The sequence below is a fragment of the Zea mays genome, chromosome 8, assembly GCF_902167145.1.
Source record: "Zea mays cultivar B73 chromosome 8, Zm-B73-REFERENCE-NAM-5.0, whole genome shotgun sequence".
NCBI lineage: Eukaryota > Viridiplantae > Streptophyta > Magnoliopsida > Poales > Poaceae > Zea > Zea mays.
In genome coordinates this window covers 170566100-170582290 of record NC_050103.1, presented here as the reverse complement: position 1 = coordinate 170582290, position 16191 = coordinate 170566100, and the positions used below count along the sequence as shown (strand labels likewise).

Below are 16191 nucleotides of genomic sequence, written 5' to 3'. Positions count from 1 at the left end.
TATGGCTTGTTAAGTTCTTGGCTTCCCTCTTGAAGCCAAGACCATCCTTAATTGAGGGGTGTCTACCAATCATGTAGGCATCCCTTGCAAATTTTAGTTTGTCAAATTCACTTTTGCTAGTCTTAAGTTGGGCATTAAGACTAGCCAATTCATCATTTAATTTGGAAATTGAAACTAGGTGTTCACTACAAGCATCAATGTCAAAATCTTTACACCTATTGCAGATCCTAACATGTTCTACACAAGAGTTAGATTTACTTGCTACTTCTAGTTTAGCATTTAAATCATCATTTACACCCTTTAAAGTAGAAATGGTTTCATGACAAGTAGATAGTTCATAAGAAAGCATTTCATTTCTTTTAACTTCTAAAGCAAGTGAATTTTGTGCACTAACAAATTTACCATGCTCTTCATATAAAAGGTCTTCTTGTTTCTCTAAGAGTCTATCCTTTTCATTCAAGGCATCAATTAACTCATTAATTTTGCCAATTTTAATTCTATCTAAACCTTTAAATAAACTAGAATAGTCTATTTCATCGTCATCACTAGAATCATCATCACTTGAAGAAGTATAAGTGGTATCCCGAGTGCATACCTTCTTCTCCTTCGCCATGAGGCACGTGTGATGCTCGTTTGGGAAGAAGGATGACTTGTTGAAGGCGGTGGCGGCGAGTTCTTCATTGTCGAATTCGGAAGAGGAGCAATCTGAATCCCACTCCTTTCCGATATGTGCCTCGCCCTTGGCCTTCTTGTAATTCTTTTTCTTCTCCCTTTTGTTCCCTTTTTCCTTGTCACTTTCATTATCGGGACAGTTAGCAATAAAATGACCAATCTTACCACATTTGAAGCATGAGCGCTTCCCCTTTGTCTTGGTCTTGCTTGGCTGTCCCTTGCGACCCTTTAGCGCCGTCTTGAAGCGCTTGATGATGAGGGCCATCTCTTCATCATTGAGCCCGGCCGCCTCAACTTGCGCCACCTTGCTAGGTAGCGCCTCCTTGCTCCTTGTTGCCTTGAGAGCAACGGGTTGAGGCTCATTGATTGGACCATTCAACGCATCGTCGACGTATCTCGCCTCCTTGATCATCATTCGCCCGCTTACGAACTTTCCAAGGACTTCTTCGGGCGACATCTTGGTGTACCTAGGATTTTCACGAATATTGTTCACCAAATGTGGATCAAGTACAGTAAAGGACCTTAGCATTAGGCGGACGATGTCGTGGTCCGTCCATCACGTGCTTCCGTAGCTCCTTATCTTGTTGATGAGGGTCTTGAGCCGGTTGTATGTTTGAGTTGGCTCCTCGCCCCTTATCATCGCAAATCTTCCAAGCTCGCCCTCCACCAACTCCATCTTGGTGAGCAAGGTGATGTCGTTCCCCTCATGAGAGATCTTGAGGGTGTCCCAGATCTGCTTGGCATTGTCCAAGCCGCTCACCTTATGGTACTCGTCCCTGCACAACGAGGCTAACAACACAGTAGTAGCTTGTGCATTTTTATGTATCTGTTCATTAATAAATATGGGACTATCTGAGCTATCAAATTTCATTCCATTCTCAACAATCTCCCATATGCTTGGATGGAGAGAGAACAAGTGACTACGCATTTTGTGACTCCAAAATCCGTAGTCCTCCCCATCAAAGTGTGGAGGTTTGCCAAGAGGAATGGAAAGCAAATGTGTATTTGAGCTATGCGGGATACGCGAATAATCGAAAGAAAAGTTTGAGTTAACCGTCTTTCGTTTGTCGTAGTCGTTGTTGTCGTTGTCCTTTTGGGAAGAAGTAGACTCATCGCTGTCGTCGTAGTAGACGATCTCCTTGATGTGTCTCGTCTTCTTCTTCTTCCCATCTTTGCGTCTGTGGCCCGAGCCCGAGTCGGTAGGCTTGTCATCCTTCGGCTCATTGACGAAGGACTCCTTCTCCTTATCGTTGATCACGATTCCTTCCCCTTAGGATCCATCTCTTCGGGCGATTAGTCCCTTTGTGAAGAGAACGGCTCTGATACCAATTGAGAGCACCTAGAGGGGGGGGGTGAATAGGTGATCCTGTAAAACTTGAAACTTAAGCCACAAAAACTTGGTTAAGCGTTAGCACAATAGTCGCCAAGTGGCTAGAGAGGAGTCTCAACAAAACACAATAACCACAAGAGATCAATCACAGAGATGGCACGGTGGTTATCCCATGGTTCGGCCAAGACCAATGCTTGCCTACTCCACGTTGTGGCGTCCCAACGGACGAGGGTTGCAATCAACCCCTCTCAAGCGGTCCAAAGACCCACTTGAATACCACGTTGTTTTGCTTTGCTTTTCTTAATCCCGTTTGCGAGGAATCTCCACAACCTGGAGCCTCTCGCCCTTACACTTGAAGTTCACAAAGAAGCACGGAGTAAGGGAGGGATGAGCAATGCACACAAGACACAAAATCAGAATGTCAACACGCACACAAGTCGCAACAAGAGCTCGCAACACAACCCGACGAGTTCACAACTCAACAAGAGCTCTAGATGCTATCACGAAGAAACAAATGCGTGGAATCGAAGTCTTGGTGCTTAGGAATGCTTTGAGTATGCTTGGTGTTCTCCTCCATGCGCCTAAGGTTCCCTTTTATAGCCCCAAGGCAGCTAGGAGCCGTTGAGAACATTCCTGGAAGGCAGATCTTGCCTTCTGTCGACTGGCGCACCGGACAATCCGATGCACCACCGGACACTGTCCGGTGCAGATATCCTTCCTTATTTGGCGAAGCCGACCATTGGAGTCTGAGAGCCATTGGCGCACCGAACACTATCCGGTGCACACCGGACAGTCCGGTGCACCAATGTGACCGTTGGCTCGGCCACGCGTCACGCGCGGAATCCTCGGCCGACCGTTGCCCCGCCTGACTGTTGGCTCACCGGACAGTCTGGTGCACCACCGGACAGTCCGGTGAATTTTAGTCGTACGTCGTTAATCAACTCTTGATAGCGACGAGTTCGCCTGTGAACGGCTCACCGGACAGTCCGGTGCACCACCAGACAGTCCGGTGATTTATAGCCGTACACCGCCGTCGAAGTCCCGAGAGTAGCCAGTTCACCAGAGTCAGCCTGGCGCACCGGACATTGTCCGGTGCACCTCCGGACAGTCCGGTGCACCCAGACCGAGCTGACTTTGGCTGAATAGAGCCATCTCATTTCCAATTCAATCTTTCCTATTTCCAGCACTTAGACACAATACATTAGTCCATAAAACAATGTACTAAGTCTAGAAACATACCTTTTGACTTGATTTGCATTTTTTCCACCACATTGCATAGATCAACACAAAAGCACTTGCGTTGGCACTCAATCACCAAAATACTTGGAAATGGCCCAAGGGCACATTTCCCTTTCAGGGTCCCGGTCCGAAGAACGGGGGTAGGCCGAGGGGGTACTTGACCCCTTGGCCGAGGTAGTTGAGGTGATCCCGGGGTCTCAGGCCGAGCCGCCTGTTTCTGAAGAACTGTTGCCCGTGCCGACTGTGCAGGAGGGTGACCCTCGGGTCGCCGTGGCTGTGCCTAGGCAGTCCGTCCCTCTGGTGCCTCGGGCGCCCGAGGCAAGGATGAAGCCGGCAGCGGGGCTGACCTCGGTGGTACCTTCGGAGATCGAGGCTCGAGAGACCTCCCCACAAGCACGATTGATCGTGGCCCGGAGTGGGTAAGTATCTTAGGATATCTTTATCCTGGCTCCTCCTTCGTGTGTTCTGATCCTGCTCTTCTTTTTCCTCCCAGCAAACGGAGGCATGGTTCGACCGGTCTGGCTCCCCGGAAGGCCCTCAAAACGGCGCCGGCTTCTGCAGCCAGTGTCGCACCGGGCCTCGCCGGCCAGCTGACCTTCTCACAAGATGCCCCAAAGCAGGGGGGCCAGGCGGCACAAGTTGTCGTGGGGCGAGCTCCCGAGGTGACTCTTCTGCCGAGGCGGCCGTCGTGCCGAGGGAGACTGCTGGCGCGGCTGCGGCCTCGAGCCCACCAGACGTGTTGCCGGCACTGTCACCGGCTCCTGCCGAGGCCGCTGCCGTTCTGGCCGTGGAGCCACCCGTTGCTGCCAACGCTGAGATGGCCGAGGCGTCGCTACTTGATGCCTCGGAAGAGGGGGGCGCAGAACCGCGACCCGCCCCGCCGAGCGGCAGTCTTGTCCCCGCGCGGCACAGTTCCGAGGGGCGGTGCCAGTTGCTTCGGTTCCGGACCCGTGGGGCCTCAGATCCCTTCTTCGTTCTCGACGATGAACGGGAGGAGCAGTCTTGGGACGGGCTTCGTGAGTGTGCGGAGGCAACAGTGGGATCGCTTCGGTCGACCTTGGAGGTCCTTTGCAGGGACGTTCCCAAGATCCTCCAGGTAATGACTTCAGGCATACCTTTCTCGTGATTAAGGCGCTCTTTGTGACGCCCCGCTTCCTTCCCTCAGGATCTGACGGATCTGAGCGCCGCCAAGTCGTCGTTCATCCACCGCGAGGTTGATGTCTGGGGTTCGCTGCGGTCCCTGAGGACCACGCTTGCCAGTGCTACCGCGCGCCTCTCCCAACAGAGCGCCGAGGTGGCGGACCTTCGGTTGCTCTGTGCCGATCTGGGAGCGGAGGCGGCGGCGGCACGCGCAGAGGCGCAGCGGCGGCAGTCGGAGCTTGACCAGGCCACCGGCGAGCGGGACCATTCTCGGGGCCGGGCCGACGAGGGCGAAAGCCGGGCTGAGGCTCTTGGAGTCCAGTTAGCCGAGGCGTCTGCTCGGGCTGGAGCCCTTACAGCGGACCTCGCCGTGGCCCAAGCCGCATCCTTGGAGCAGCGTGCCCGAGCCGAAGGTATGTCTCGGCTGTTTGAAGATTTTGTTTCAGCTTGGTTCTTCAACTCGTGTTTGAGGTCTTCCGCTTTGGCTGTTCGTAGAGCTCGAGACTGCCCTCGATAAGTCCACCAGGGCGCTTGCTCAGGCGGCCAAGCAGAGGGAAGCCGACCGCACGGCCATGTCCGAGGCCATCTCGGCCTTCTGCCGGGTCTTCGGCTTCGACGACGTCCCCTCGGGAAGCTCCCCTCAAAGTTGCCTGCAAGCCTTGGGTGACCATGCGCGTGGCAGACTTCGCGAGGCGTTGCATCACGGCGTCAGGCGGGCCTTCGCCGTGCTCGCTTCCCACTATGATGTGGATCTGGAGCGGGTCAGCGAGGGGTATTGCCTCCCCGATGAAGATGAAGCCACCCTGGCCGAAGTCCAGAGGCTTGACACGGCCGCCGCGGGCCCAAGCGCGGTGCTGGCAACCACCTTCGAGGCAGAGATCTTCCCGCTTGTGCCGTCATCTGAGGTCGGGGCGGATCTTGCCGAGGGTGGAGACGAAGCCGAGGGCGCGGCTCCTTCTCCGGGCGACGCCTGATTCTGCCGGAGCAGTTTTCTTTGAACGCATACGTGTCTTTTGCGGCCGCCGAGGCCTGAACACTTTATTATCGTAATATAAGATTGTGTTTCTTTTCCCTCTGTTTTATCCGGACCCGTTCGTCAGTAGCAGGGTAGCTTGCCCAAGTAAGAGTCATTTTTCGTGGTAGGCGACGAGTGAGGTATCCGTATCCCAAAGGCGTAGGAGTCCCTCGGCTCGGTCGGCCTTGCCACTTACATGCACCCTTATTCGTTTCTTGGGGTCCTGTTACTGACATAGCCGGGGGACGCGAAAGCTTTTTGATGGAAGTCTTTTTTCGAGGAAAATTTTGACGCAGAGGGGGTTCTCTGGCAGAACCTCTAAGTTATTGGGCCCACACGCACCTATCCTTGTCCCAAAGACCTCAGACGGCTATGCATGTGCACCAGATAACTTAACAGGATCTGTCCGATTGCCCCAAGGACATCGGATAAACCACTTTCAACCAGAACCGCGGGATTAAGTAATACAAATCACACACACCAATATTTTTGCAGCGGAAATATTACTACCAAATTTTACAAGTTACAAAAAAGTTTTGCATTATTTTATCGGAGTGATTACAAAAGTATAAGTTTGAAATATATGCTAGCTCAAATGTCTATCCTCAATAAGAAGTATAGAAGGAGTACTTAGACTTATAAGAAGGCCGAGCCCACCGGCACTTAACACCATCACAGCAGCACAAGGTTAGAACCTGAAAAACAACAGGGAATAAAACCCTGAGTACGGAATTACTCAGCAAGACTTACCCGACTAAAGAAAAGACTCTCAAGGGTATGCTGGCTAGAGGGATTCAAGGAAAGGCTTATCAAGAATCAAGGACTCTGTTTTGCAGAAAAGCTTACTATGAGTGGATCCTTAAAAATCCATTTTTAATGTCAGCTTAAGTAAAATTACCTGCATCTAGAGTTCTGTCTACCCTAGTTCAAGCACTTGACCTGCACTAGCCAATTTCTTTATCAACCCGTCATCTTCACTGGATTGCTACGTGTAAGTCAGTGACCAAGTCTTCATAACCGCGAAGGTACGGCGATCCGAATCGATTATACTTAGCTGAGGATCTCCGATCACACGACATATGTAGCACTTAACCCTTGCATATGTCAACCCGCCACCGAGTTTCTTAAGACCAGATCAGGTTCACGCAAACCGAGAGCACAGATACACCACCGTCTAGCCTCTTGCCACGGAGGGTACACGCTACTCTCGCCACCGCTCCACGCCCATTTCGTGTTATCTTATTCTGGCCTTAGTCCGCCCGAGGCAAAGCTTACCCATGACGAGGCATGTGACCAGTTAAAGGGTCCTCGGTCAGCAGGCCTACATCGACAAGGTCCTTAATCGACTCAGACGGAGACACTACACCGAGACTCTCTTCTCGTGCAAGTCACCCGCCCAGTCTCAGCTTAATCATTTAACCCCAAAGGTTGGTACCTGGCAGAGGTACATCTTTTCCGATGTTGGACCCATCATGGCCATGATGGATCCACCATCAAGTTTTGTTTTCGAAAACATCCCAACCACTTTTGCCACATCATCTTTTGTAAAACAAAACATTTTGTTTTTCTAAAGCAAGGCTAAGCATCAAAAATATTTTATAAAACAGGGTATCAAGGAAGGTAATCAAGATCAAGGAAAGTAATGCAGGAATTGTTTAGCAATCAACTCCTATTACTTAATGCAGCAAGCAAGTGAGAAAGGTTTTAAAAACATCAATGAAGTGGAAAATGCACCGGGGCTTGCCTGAGTAACAATAGGTTAGTGTTGTTAGGTGACGACCACTTCACGATCAACCTTTTGTCTTCGCATTTGTTCCGATTATTCATCTTCAGGTTAATCCACCAGCATCATCTTGCAAATTAGTCCGCGCTTGGGGTTGACTTGGCTTGTCTTCTGCATCGCGCGATAAATAATCGTACCTAAATGATTTGCATAATGCACATGAATGCATAAGAACGGGAATATTATAAACCTAAATAGTGCTACGCGATAGCGAATTTAAACACCTAGCGGCGAGACGTTGTACAATCTTACACGAAAACACTAGTTATTAATATAGACTACGCGCAATAATTACGCTTTCGAAATTATACGAACCTAACGCAAACATTACAAACAAATCATACACTTTAAACATGATTAGCCTAAACACAACTCATCAGCTACTTAATTAAATTCTAAACTTATCCCTCGTTTTATAAATTATACACATCGCTCGCAAAGAACTATTTTAATTTTAATTTTACTCCTCGCATGTTTTTCATGTCAACAATTACTTAAACATTTCTTTGTCGTAAACATACACATCTATAGAAGTGATTAAAATATTCTATCATCACATATGCCTACCAAAATTCTACTCGATCCACTAATTCAGCTAAGTGACCGGAATAGCGAAATAATTCGCTATAGCTGAATCTGGCTCGATAATCGCAAGGACTGCGAAGTCGACGAAAGTTTCGTGACTCACGCAAATTTATCGAGCACCTTAATAAGCCTCGCACTAACACATTAATTTATTCAACGATTGAACCATTCTAAATAATTTATCAGCTTACCGTTTCCACAACTGACACGAGTCCGCGAGATCGGTAGCGATTTTCCGATTCAGGCAATTTGTCGAGTGCTTAGGGAATATCGCGCTGCTAGCTTCGTCTTCACCCGATTCTTGAGATTTCTTGCTGACGCGCGGAACGACGACGACTTTCAGCTGAAGTCGGGAGCGAGCTGGTGAGGTGGGGGATGGAGCAGAGGATGACAGGTCCGACGATTCGACGATAAACGTGAGCATGCACGAAACCCGAGGGACGAAAAGCGAGCGCACGAATGGGTCGGGCTGGGACTAGAGAACGACGAACGCGCATAGCTTCAAAACCACGCGCGCGAGACCCAACTACTGCATGATGCGCATTAGGAACAAGCACACGCGGTAGCGAACACGGTCAACGAGCCTAACGACACAGGGCCAAACGACGAACGTATTTGACGAGGTCGACGACGCAACGGGAATTAAGACCAAACGAAGAAAATTCGGGCGCGCGACAGAGACGAAGACCGAGCGCGGTAGGGAGAACCGCCACGAGCTGGAACAATCAGAGAGCCAGCGAGCTGCTCGGCATGGGAAATCAAGGGCGCGCGCGGCACCGGAGAGAGGAACGCGTGTCGGCGAGCAGAGCAGACGCGCGACTGGGCTGGGCGAAACTTGAAGGATGGTCGAGCTGGGCGAGCTGAGGAAGAAGAAGCGCGCGCACGGAGCCAAGCTCGACAGGACGCGGCGACTAGGAACTCTAGCCAGGCGAGCTCGAGCAGAGGGCCAGAGGCGCGCAGGCTGGGAACACGGCTAGGCGTACATCGCGGGGAAGATGAGTAGAGGAAAGGAGAGATCCGTGCGCAGGGAAGCTTCAGGGAGGAACTTGACGGCGGCCATGGCAGAGAAGGAGTTCGACGAAAATGAGCGCACCAGCCATGGTGAGCAGAGGCTGCGCGCGATGGGATTTTATCCCCGAGCTAAAGCAGCACGGCGTGGGAGAAGAAGGGATCAAGGGAGGCTGGGCACGGCATGCTGGGAGATAAGCACCACGCGCCCAAAAGATCAACAGAACGGCGGCAGGAAAATCAGAGCAGAGGCAGCTGGATCTTCTTCTATCAGCGGCGGTGACAGATTTTTTTTTGAAGAACCCAGGGGCGGCGGCTGGGCGTTGGGGCTGGAATTGGAGCAGCAGTCGGCGGCGGCATACAAGAGAGCAGTGAGCGCGCAGAGGATAAGGAAGAAGCAGACGTCCGTGCTGTACTTGAGGAGGATTTTTTTGAGAGAAGAGTGGTATCTCTGGATAGAGGGAGATGGACGGGAGTAGTCCAGAAGCTGAGCCTGCATTGGATACGAGCAACAGATATCGTGGATAAGGAAATAGGACGTTGAGGAGATAAAGGAAAATAATTTTCTTTTCTTTTTTTTTAAAAAACAACCGTACACTTATGGGTAAGTTTTTATGTTAAATAAATTCAGATTTTTCATTTTTTTTATTCCAAACGATACAAATATCCATACTCTAAGATTAGGATTAAAAAGAGACATAAATGAGTTGGACCCGCACAATACTAGATACAAAATTCAGATAGAATTCGATTTAGCGAACACCCTGGAATTCAAATGAATTTTTTTACCAGTTACTTATATCCGAAGATTTGGATCTGGACGTGAAACAACAGACCGGATTAAACTGATTCTGGCACTGATAATTCGCAGTTCGTGGTTCGACCGAAATTAGTCGAAACCAGATCCGCTAATGTATACGCGATTTCGTCGTCAAAACAGCGTGCGGACGAATAATTTGAATCATATTCGCGCGCACGTTATCACTCAGACGACGCGTGATCCTAATTAATTCGTCCCGAATATTTTAGTCGTCGAGTTCTGATTAATTTGTTCGGGAAAAAAATCATCTCAGCGGGTCGGGCTTCCGAATTCGTGTTCACGCGAGCGATGAATTTTAATTACTCACTGAACGCACCGATTTTCAGAACACGACGTTCCGAACATCACGAAAATTCAGGAAGAGCCCGGACGAATAAAAATGATGTCGCACTCACGACAGATGGAACAGATACGATATAAAAATCGTGATAGCGAAAACGATTAAATTTTAGTATCTGTTTCATTCACTGATATAACGTGCTTAATTCCATACTCGTTGTCGAGCAGAATATAAACACCTGGGGTGTTATAGCCCTCCCCCCTTAAAAGAATCTCGTCCCGAGATTCGGAGCGAAAGACTTCTAAGAGTAGAGAAGCATGTAACTCATGTCCATATCAGCGATAATCATAAGGCAGTTCCAAGCAAAGGCGAGTGTCTCAGAATGTTGCTTCTCTAGTGTACATAGCATGTATCGCCTTAGGCTAATTTAGCAATGTCCACCAATAGAGACGCTGCCTGCCAGAAGAATACATAAGGTTCCATGTGTGCAGTTTGCTTTTTCTGATAACACTGTACTATCTGAGTCTGTTGAGCGAGCAGTAGATACACGAGTTTACCCAAACAGAACCAGATGCAACCTCTTGGGTAAAACACACAGAAAGAGGTTTACCAACAAGTGGTTACAGGAAATTCATAACACAGGGGACGGGTGTGGATGTTGAATAACATCACAGTTAACCCGTGTTAGCCAGAAAATCCAAGTCCAAGAAAAATAATAAAGACTCAGAAATTATCAACGAAGAGATTCGTTGATGTTGACTTCGCAACCAATCCATTGTATCGAGCACTAACCATGGCTCGACTTGATCACACATGCTGGAAAAGCACACGCGAGGCGATCGAAGCACGATTAGAGCGATGACTAGGTGGTTTCTGGTCGACTTAATCTCGATTCTTGAAAGTACTTCCTTAAGATGGGTTGAACCAAAGTGAGTTTAGATAACTCGATAAAACGATCTCTAAACTCAACCTTCGTTCACAATGCAGTTACAGGTTAGTAAAACCAACTTGTTGAACTACTTTTGACGTTGAGCAGGTCCTCTCAGTACCATCGGTAAACCAAGGGTTGAGAGTTCACTCTTGCTAGCAGAAGGTCATGTATTTGGGTAGAAATCCATTTGGTCATGTTGTTCATCCGTTTCTTCATGCGAGACACATTATCCACTTGGGTAGGGAATACATGGATTAAATAAGAGAGCGAATGAACAAACTCCTGCATTTCAGTAGTAGGGGAAACAGATCTCCATTTTGAGAGCTAATCAGTTGTCTCTCGACACTAAAAAGCTCCAGAGCTTCACCTTTACACAAAGTATGTAAAGGGAACTTGTATAAGTAGTCACTACTAAGATCAAAAGAAATAAGACCACACATGAAAGTGGTATGCCCTTTTGATCCAATAGAGATGATAAATGTTGCTTGATAACTTGACAAACAACATAACAATTGTTTCAAGCAAAGGTCCACGGAAGATAACATATCGATATAGTCTCATAATGGATTATGACTACTAACTGTGATACTAGCGTGTGCCGAGTAGCGCAACCATGTGCGCACACATAGAAGGCCCTCGGTTTCGTCACGGCACCACTGGTTTTAGTCATAACACCATTATCAGACATAACCAATAAGAAATCTCATGCGACACAAATGAATTGGGCAAGGGTGACAATATACAAAGAGATACTCCACCTGTAAGGATGGTTACAAGTAGAGAGCCAAATAGATCACGGCCTGATGAAATGAACAGGGCATGGCCATAACCTAAACTTGATGAAAGGAATACGATGGGAGACTGTTACTTCAGCCCCAAGCATATTTCTATGCACATCGTAGAGATTATAAGGCCAAAGATTAAGTTGATATGCCTCCTATAGATAGGGGGAAACCAAAGGCATCAATTTCAAGGAAATACTCGGGCAGATCTTTTCTAGGTTAGGTCGATGGGTCGACAATGCGATAAGGGAGAATTCAAATTTGGGTCATAGTTCACTAACTAAGAATATGACCTAGTTTTTTTGGTTTAAGCAGACAAACTACCAACCTTATATCGGTACATCAAGTACCAGGGTGAATACATATAATACCTAAATAGATTACCTAAGAATGGAGGACACCTATTTCATCGAAGTTCATAATTCATCATTACACCATATTATTTACAATCAATGGTTACTGGAATAAGGCGAGAGAAGCATTTTGGGTGTATAGGTGACAAACATGATGCAACAATCAGGATGCATGCTCGTCCTTTTCGTCCTCACTGATTTTGCCAACATACTGTGGCAATAGCGTTCTATCACGGTGGCATACGTATGACTCTCACGGTATTTTGCTAGTCGTCAGCTACACATACGTTTTCGAGGTTAGTGTACCTGCAGAAAATTTCATCACAGCCCAATTCCCAATGATGCAAGTCACACATGACAGTTTATCACAGTTTATACTCCATATATTGCTATATGGAGACCAGCTCATCATTAAGCGTCGAGCCACGCATAGGCGCCGTTGCCACACTTCAACCATAGGGCAACTCATTATGGTAACTCACCTTCTTACCTGAGCGTAGGTGCGTCGTTACAAGTATATTACACTTCTCAGTATTCCCATGTCTGTATACCCATACACATCCATGGGGTACTGAATCCCGGAGAAGTAAATACTCCATAGTGCAGCCTTCATATATACATATGTAAAACATGTATATAATCAAGCTCCACAATTAAGCACTTCCCTAGACCGACGGTTGTTTGGTCATGCTCTCATAACTCACCTTACCTGAGCGTCGATCCATTCAAAACTGAATGGCCTCAAAAATAACAATACACATGTATGCAATACCCCCGGTTGTGGGTTAGTGGTTTTCAACTAAGCCACCTGATAGTCCTTAACTTAGGGCTTAACAGAGGATGTCGCTAGCATTATAGTTTTTCAAATCTGTTTTTCAAAGCCAAACAATGTGTTTAGTTGAAAATAGTTTTTTTTCAAAACCAAAACTTTTGTTTTGAAACTACGTATGTGACCGTATATACTTAATCCAGCTCCGATACCAGCCTGTGGCAGAACCTCTAAGTTATTGGGCCCACACGCACCTGTTCTTGTCCCAAAGACCTCAGACGGCTATGCATGTGCACCAGATAACTTAACAGGATTTGTCCGATTGCCCCAAGGACATCGGATAAACCACTTTCAACCAGAACCGCGGGATTAAGTAATACAAATCACACACACCAATATTTTTGCAGCGGAAATATTACTACCAAATTTTACAAGTTATAAAAAAGTTTTGCATTATTTTATCGGAGTGATTACAAAAGTATAAGTTTGAAATATATGCTAGCTCAAATGACTATCCTCAATAAGAAGTATAGAAGGAGTACTTAGACTTATAAGAAGGCCGAGCCCACCGGCACTTAACACCATCACAGCAGCACAAGGTTAGAACCTGAAAAACAACAGGGAATAAAACCCTAAGTACGGAATTACTCAGCAAGACTTACCCGACTAAAGAAAAGACTCTCAAGGGTATGCTGGTTAGAGGGATTCAAGGAAAGGCTTATCAAGAATCAAGGACTCTGTTTTGCAGAAAAGCTTACTATGAGTGGATCCTTAAAAATCCATTTTTAATGTCAGGTTAAGTAAAATTACCTGCATCTAGAGTTCTGTCTACCCTAGTTCAAGCACTTGACCTGCACTAGCCAATTTCTTTATCAACCCGTCATCTTCACTGGATTGCTACGTGTAAGTCAGTGACCAAGTCTTCATAACCGCGAAGGTACGGCGATCTGAATCGATTATACTCAGCTGAGGATCTCCGATCACACGACATATGTAGCACTTAACCCTTGCATATGTCAACCCACCACCGAGTTTCTTAAGACCAGATCAGGTTCACGCAAACCGAGAGCACAGATACACCACCGTCTAGCCTCTTGCCACGGAGGGTACACGCTACTCTCGCCACCGCTCCACGCCCATTTCGTGTTATCTTATTCTAGCCTTAGTCCGCCCGAGGCAAAGCTTACCCATGACGAGGCATGTGACCAGTTAAAGGGTCCTCGGTCAGCAGGCCTACATCGACAAGGTCCTTAATCGACTCAGACGGAGACACTACACCGAGACTCTCTTCTCGTGCAAGTCACCCGCCCGGTCTCAGCTTAATCATTTAACCCCAAAGGTTGGTACCTGGTAGAGGTACATCTTTTCCGATGTTGGACCCATCATGGTCATGATGGATCCACCATCAAGTTTTGTTTTCGAAAACATCCCAACCACTTTTGCCACATCATCTTTTGTAAAACAAAACATTTTGTTTTTCTAAAGTAAGGCTAAGCATCAAAAATCTTTTATAAAACAGGGTATCAAGGAAGGTAATCAAGATCAAGGAAAGTAATGCAGGAATTGTTTAGCAATCAACTCCTATTACTTAATGCAGCAAGCAAGTGAGAAAGGTTTTAAAAACATCAAGGAAGTGGCAAATGCACCGGGGCTTGCCTGAGTAACACTAGGTTAGTGTTGTTAGGTGACGACCACTTCACGATCAACCTTTTGTCTTCGCATTTGTTCCGATTATTCATCTTCAGGTTAATCCACCAGCATAATCTTGCAAATTAGTCCGCGCTTGGGGTTGACTTGGCTTGTCTTCTGCATCGCGCGATAAATAATCGTACCTAAATGATTTGCATAATGCACATGAATGCATAAGAACGGGAATATTATAAACCTAAATAGTGCTACGCGATAGCGAATTTAAACACCTAGCGGCGAGGCGTTGTACAATCTTACACGAAAACACTTGTTATTAATATACGACTACGCGCAATAATTACGCTTTCGAAATTATACGAACCTAACGCAAACATTACAAACAAATCATACACTTTAAACATGATTAGCCTAAACACAACTCATCAGCTACTTAATTAAATTCTAAACTTATCTCTCGTTTTATAAATTATACACATCGCTCGCAAAGAACTATTTTAATTTTAATTTTACTCCTCGCATGTTTTTCATGTCAACAATTACTTAAACATTTCTTTATCGTAAACATACACATCTATAGAAGTGATTAAAATATTCTATCATCACATATGCCTACCAAAATTCTACTCGATCCACTAATTCAGCTAAGTGACCGGAATAGCGAAATAATTCGCTATAGCTGAATCTGGCTCGATAATCGCAAGAACTGCGAAGTCGACGAAAGTTTCGTGACTCACGCAAATTTATCGAGTACCTTAATAAGCCTCGCACTAACACATTTATTCAACGATTGAACCATTCTAAATAATTTATCATCTTACCGTTTCCACAGCTGACACGAGTCCGCGAGATCGGTAGCGATTTTCCGATTCATGCAATTTGTCGAGCGCTTAGGGAATATCGCGCTGCTAGCTTCGTCTTCACCCGATTCTTGAGATTTCTTGCTGACGCGCGGAACGACGACGACTTTCAGCTGAAGTCGGGAGCGAGCTGGTGAGGTGGGGGGTGGAGCAGAGGATGACGGGTCCGACGACTCGACGATAAACGTGAGCATGCACGAAACCCGAGGGACGAAAAGTGAGCGCACGAATGGGTCGGGCTGGGACTAGAGAACGACGAACGCGCATAGCTTCAAAACCACGCGCGCGAGACCCAACTACTGCATGATGCGCATTAGGAACAAGCACACGCGGTAGCGAACACGGTCAACGAGCCTAACGACACAGGGCCAAACGACGAACGCATTTGACGAGGTCGACGATGCAACGGGAATTAAGACCAAACGAAGAAAATTCGCGCGCGCGACAGAGACGAAGACCGAGCGCGGTAGGGAGAACCGCCACGAGCTGGAACAATCAGAGAGCCAGCGAGCTGCTCGGCATGGGAAATCAAGGGCGCGCGCGGCACCGGAGAGAGGAACGCGTGTCGGCGAGCAGAGCAGATGCGCGACTGGGCTGGGCGAAACTTGAAGGATGGTCGAGCTGGGCGAGCTGAGGAAGAAGAAGCGCGCGCACGGAGCCAAGCTCGACAGGACGCGGCGACTAGGAACTCTAGCCGGGCGAGCTCGAGCAGAGGGCCAGAGGCGCGCAGGCTGGGAACACGGCAGGGCGTACATCGCGGGGAAGATGAGTAGAGGAAAGGAGAGATCCGTGCGCAGGGAAGCTTCAGGGAGGAACTTGACGGCGGCCATGGCAGAGAAGGAGTTCGACGAAAATGAGCGCACCAGCCACGGTGAGCAGAGGCTGCGCGCGACGGGATTTTATCCCCGAGCTAAAGCAGCACGGCGTGGGAAAAGAAGGGATCAAGGGAGGCTGGGCACGGCGTGCTGGGAGATAAG

The 16191-nt window shown here is 47.7% G+C and overlaps 2 protein-coding genes across 2 annotated transcripts; both read right to left on the bottom strand.

The window, feature by feature from the left end:
- Window positions 1-7037: 7037 nt before the first annotated feature.
- LOC100382445 (uncharacterized) lies at window positions 7038-9123 on the bottom strand. The gene has a single exon (NM_001364786.1). The coding sequence runs from the start codon at window positions 8186-8188 to the stop codon at window positions 7952-7954; it is 237 nt and encodes a 78-aa protein (NP_001351715.1). The 5' UTR covers window positions 8189-9123; the 3' UTR covers window positions 7038-7951.
- A 5912-nt stretch (window positions 9124-15035) lies between these two features.
- Window positions 15036-15912, bottom strand: LOC118473171 (uncharacterized). Its single transcript, XM_035961914.1, has one exon. It carries the CDS (start codon window positions 15406-15408, stop codon window positions 15172-15174), a length of 237 nt encoding a protein of 78 aa, XP_035817807.1. The 5' UTR covers window positions 15409-15912; the 3' UTR covers window positions 15036-15171.
- Window positions 15913-16191: the final 279 nt, after the last annotated feature.

Coding starts and splice junctions, on each gene's coding strand:
- LOC118473171 (XM_035961914.1), bottom strand. CDS start 15,408: ATGCTCACGTTTATCGTCGAGTCGTCGGACCCGTCATCCTCTGCTCCA.
- LOC100382445 (NM_001364786.1), bottom strand. CDS start 8,188: ATGCTCACGTTTATCGTCGAATCGTCGGACCTGTCATCCTCTGCTCCA.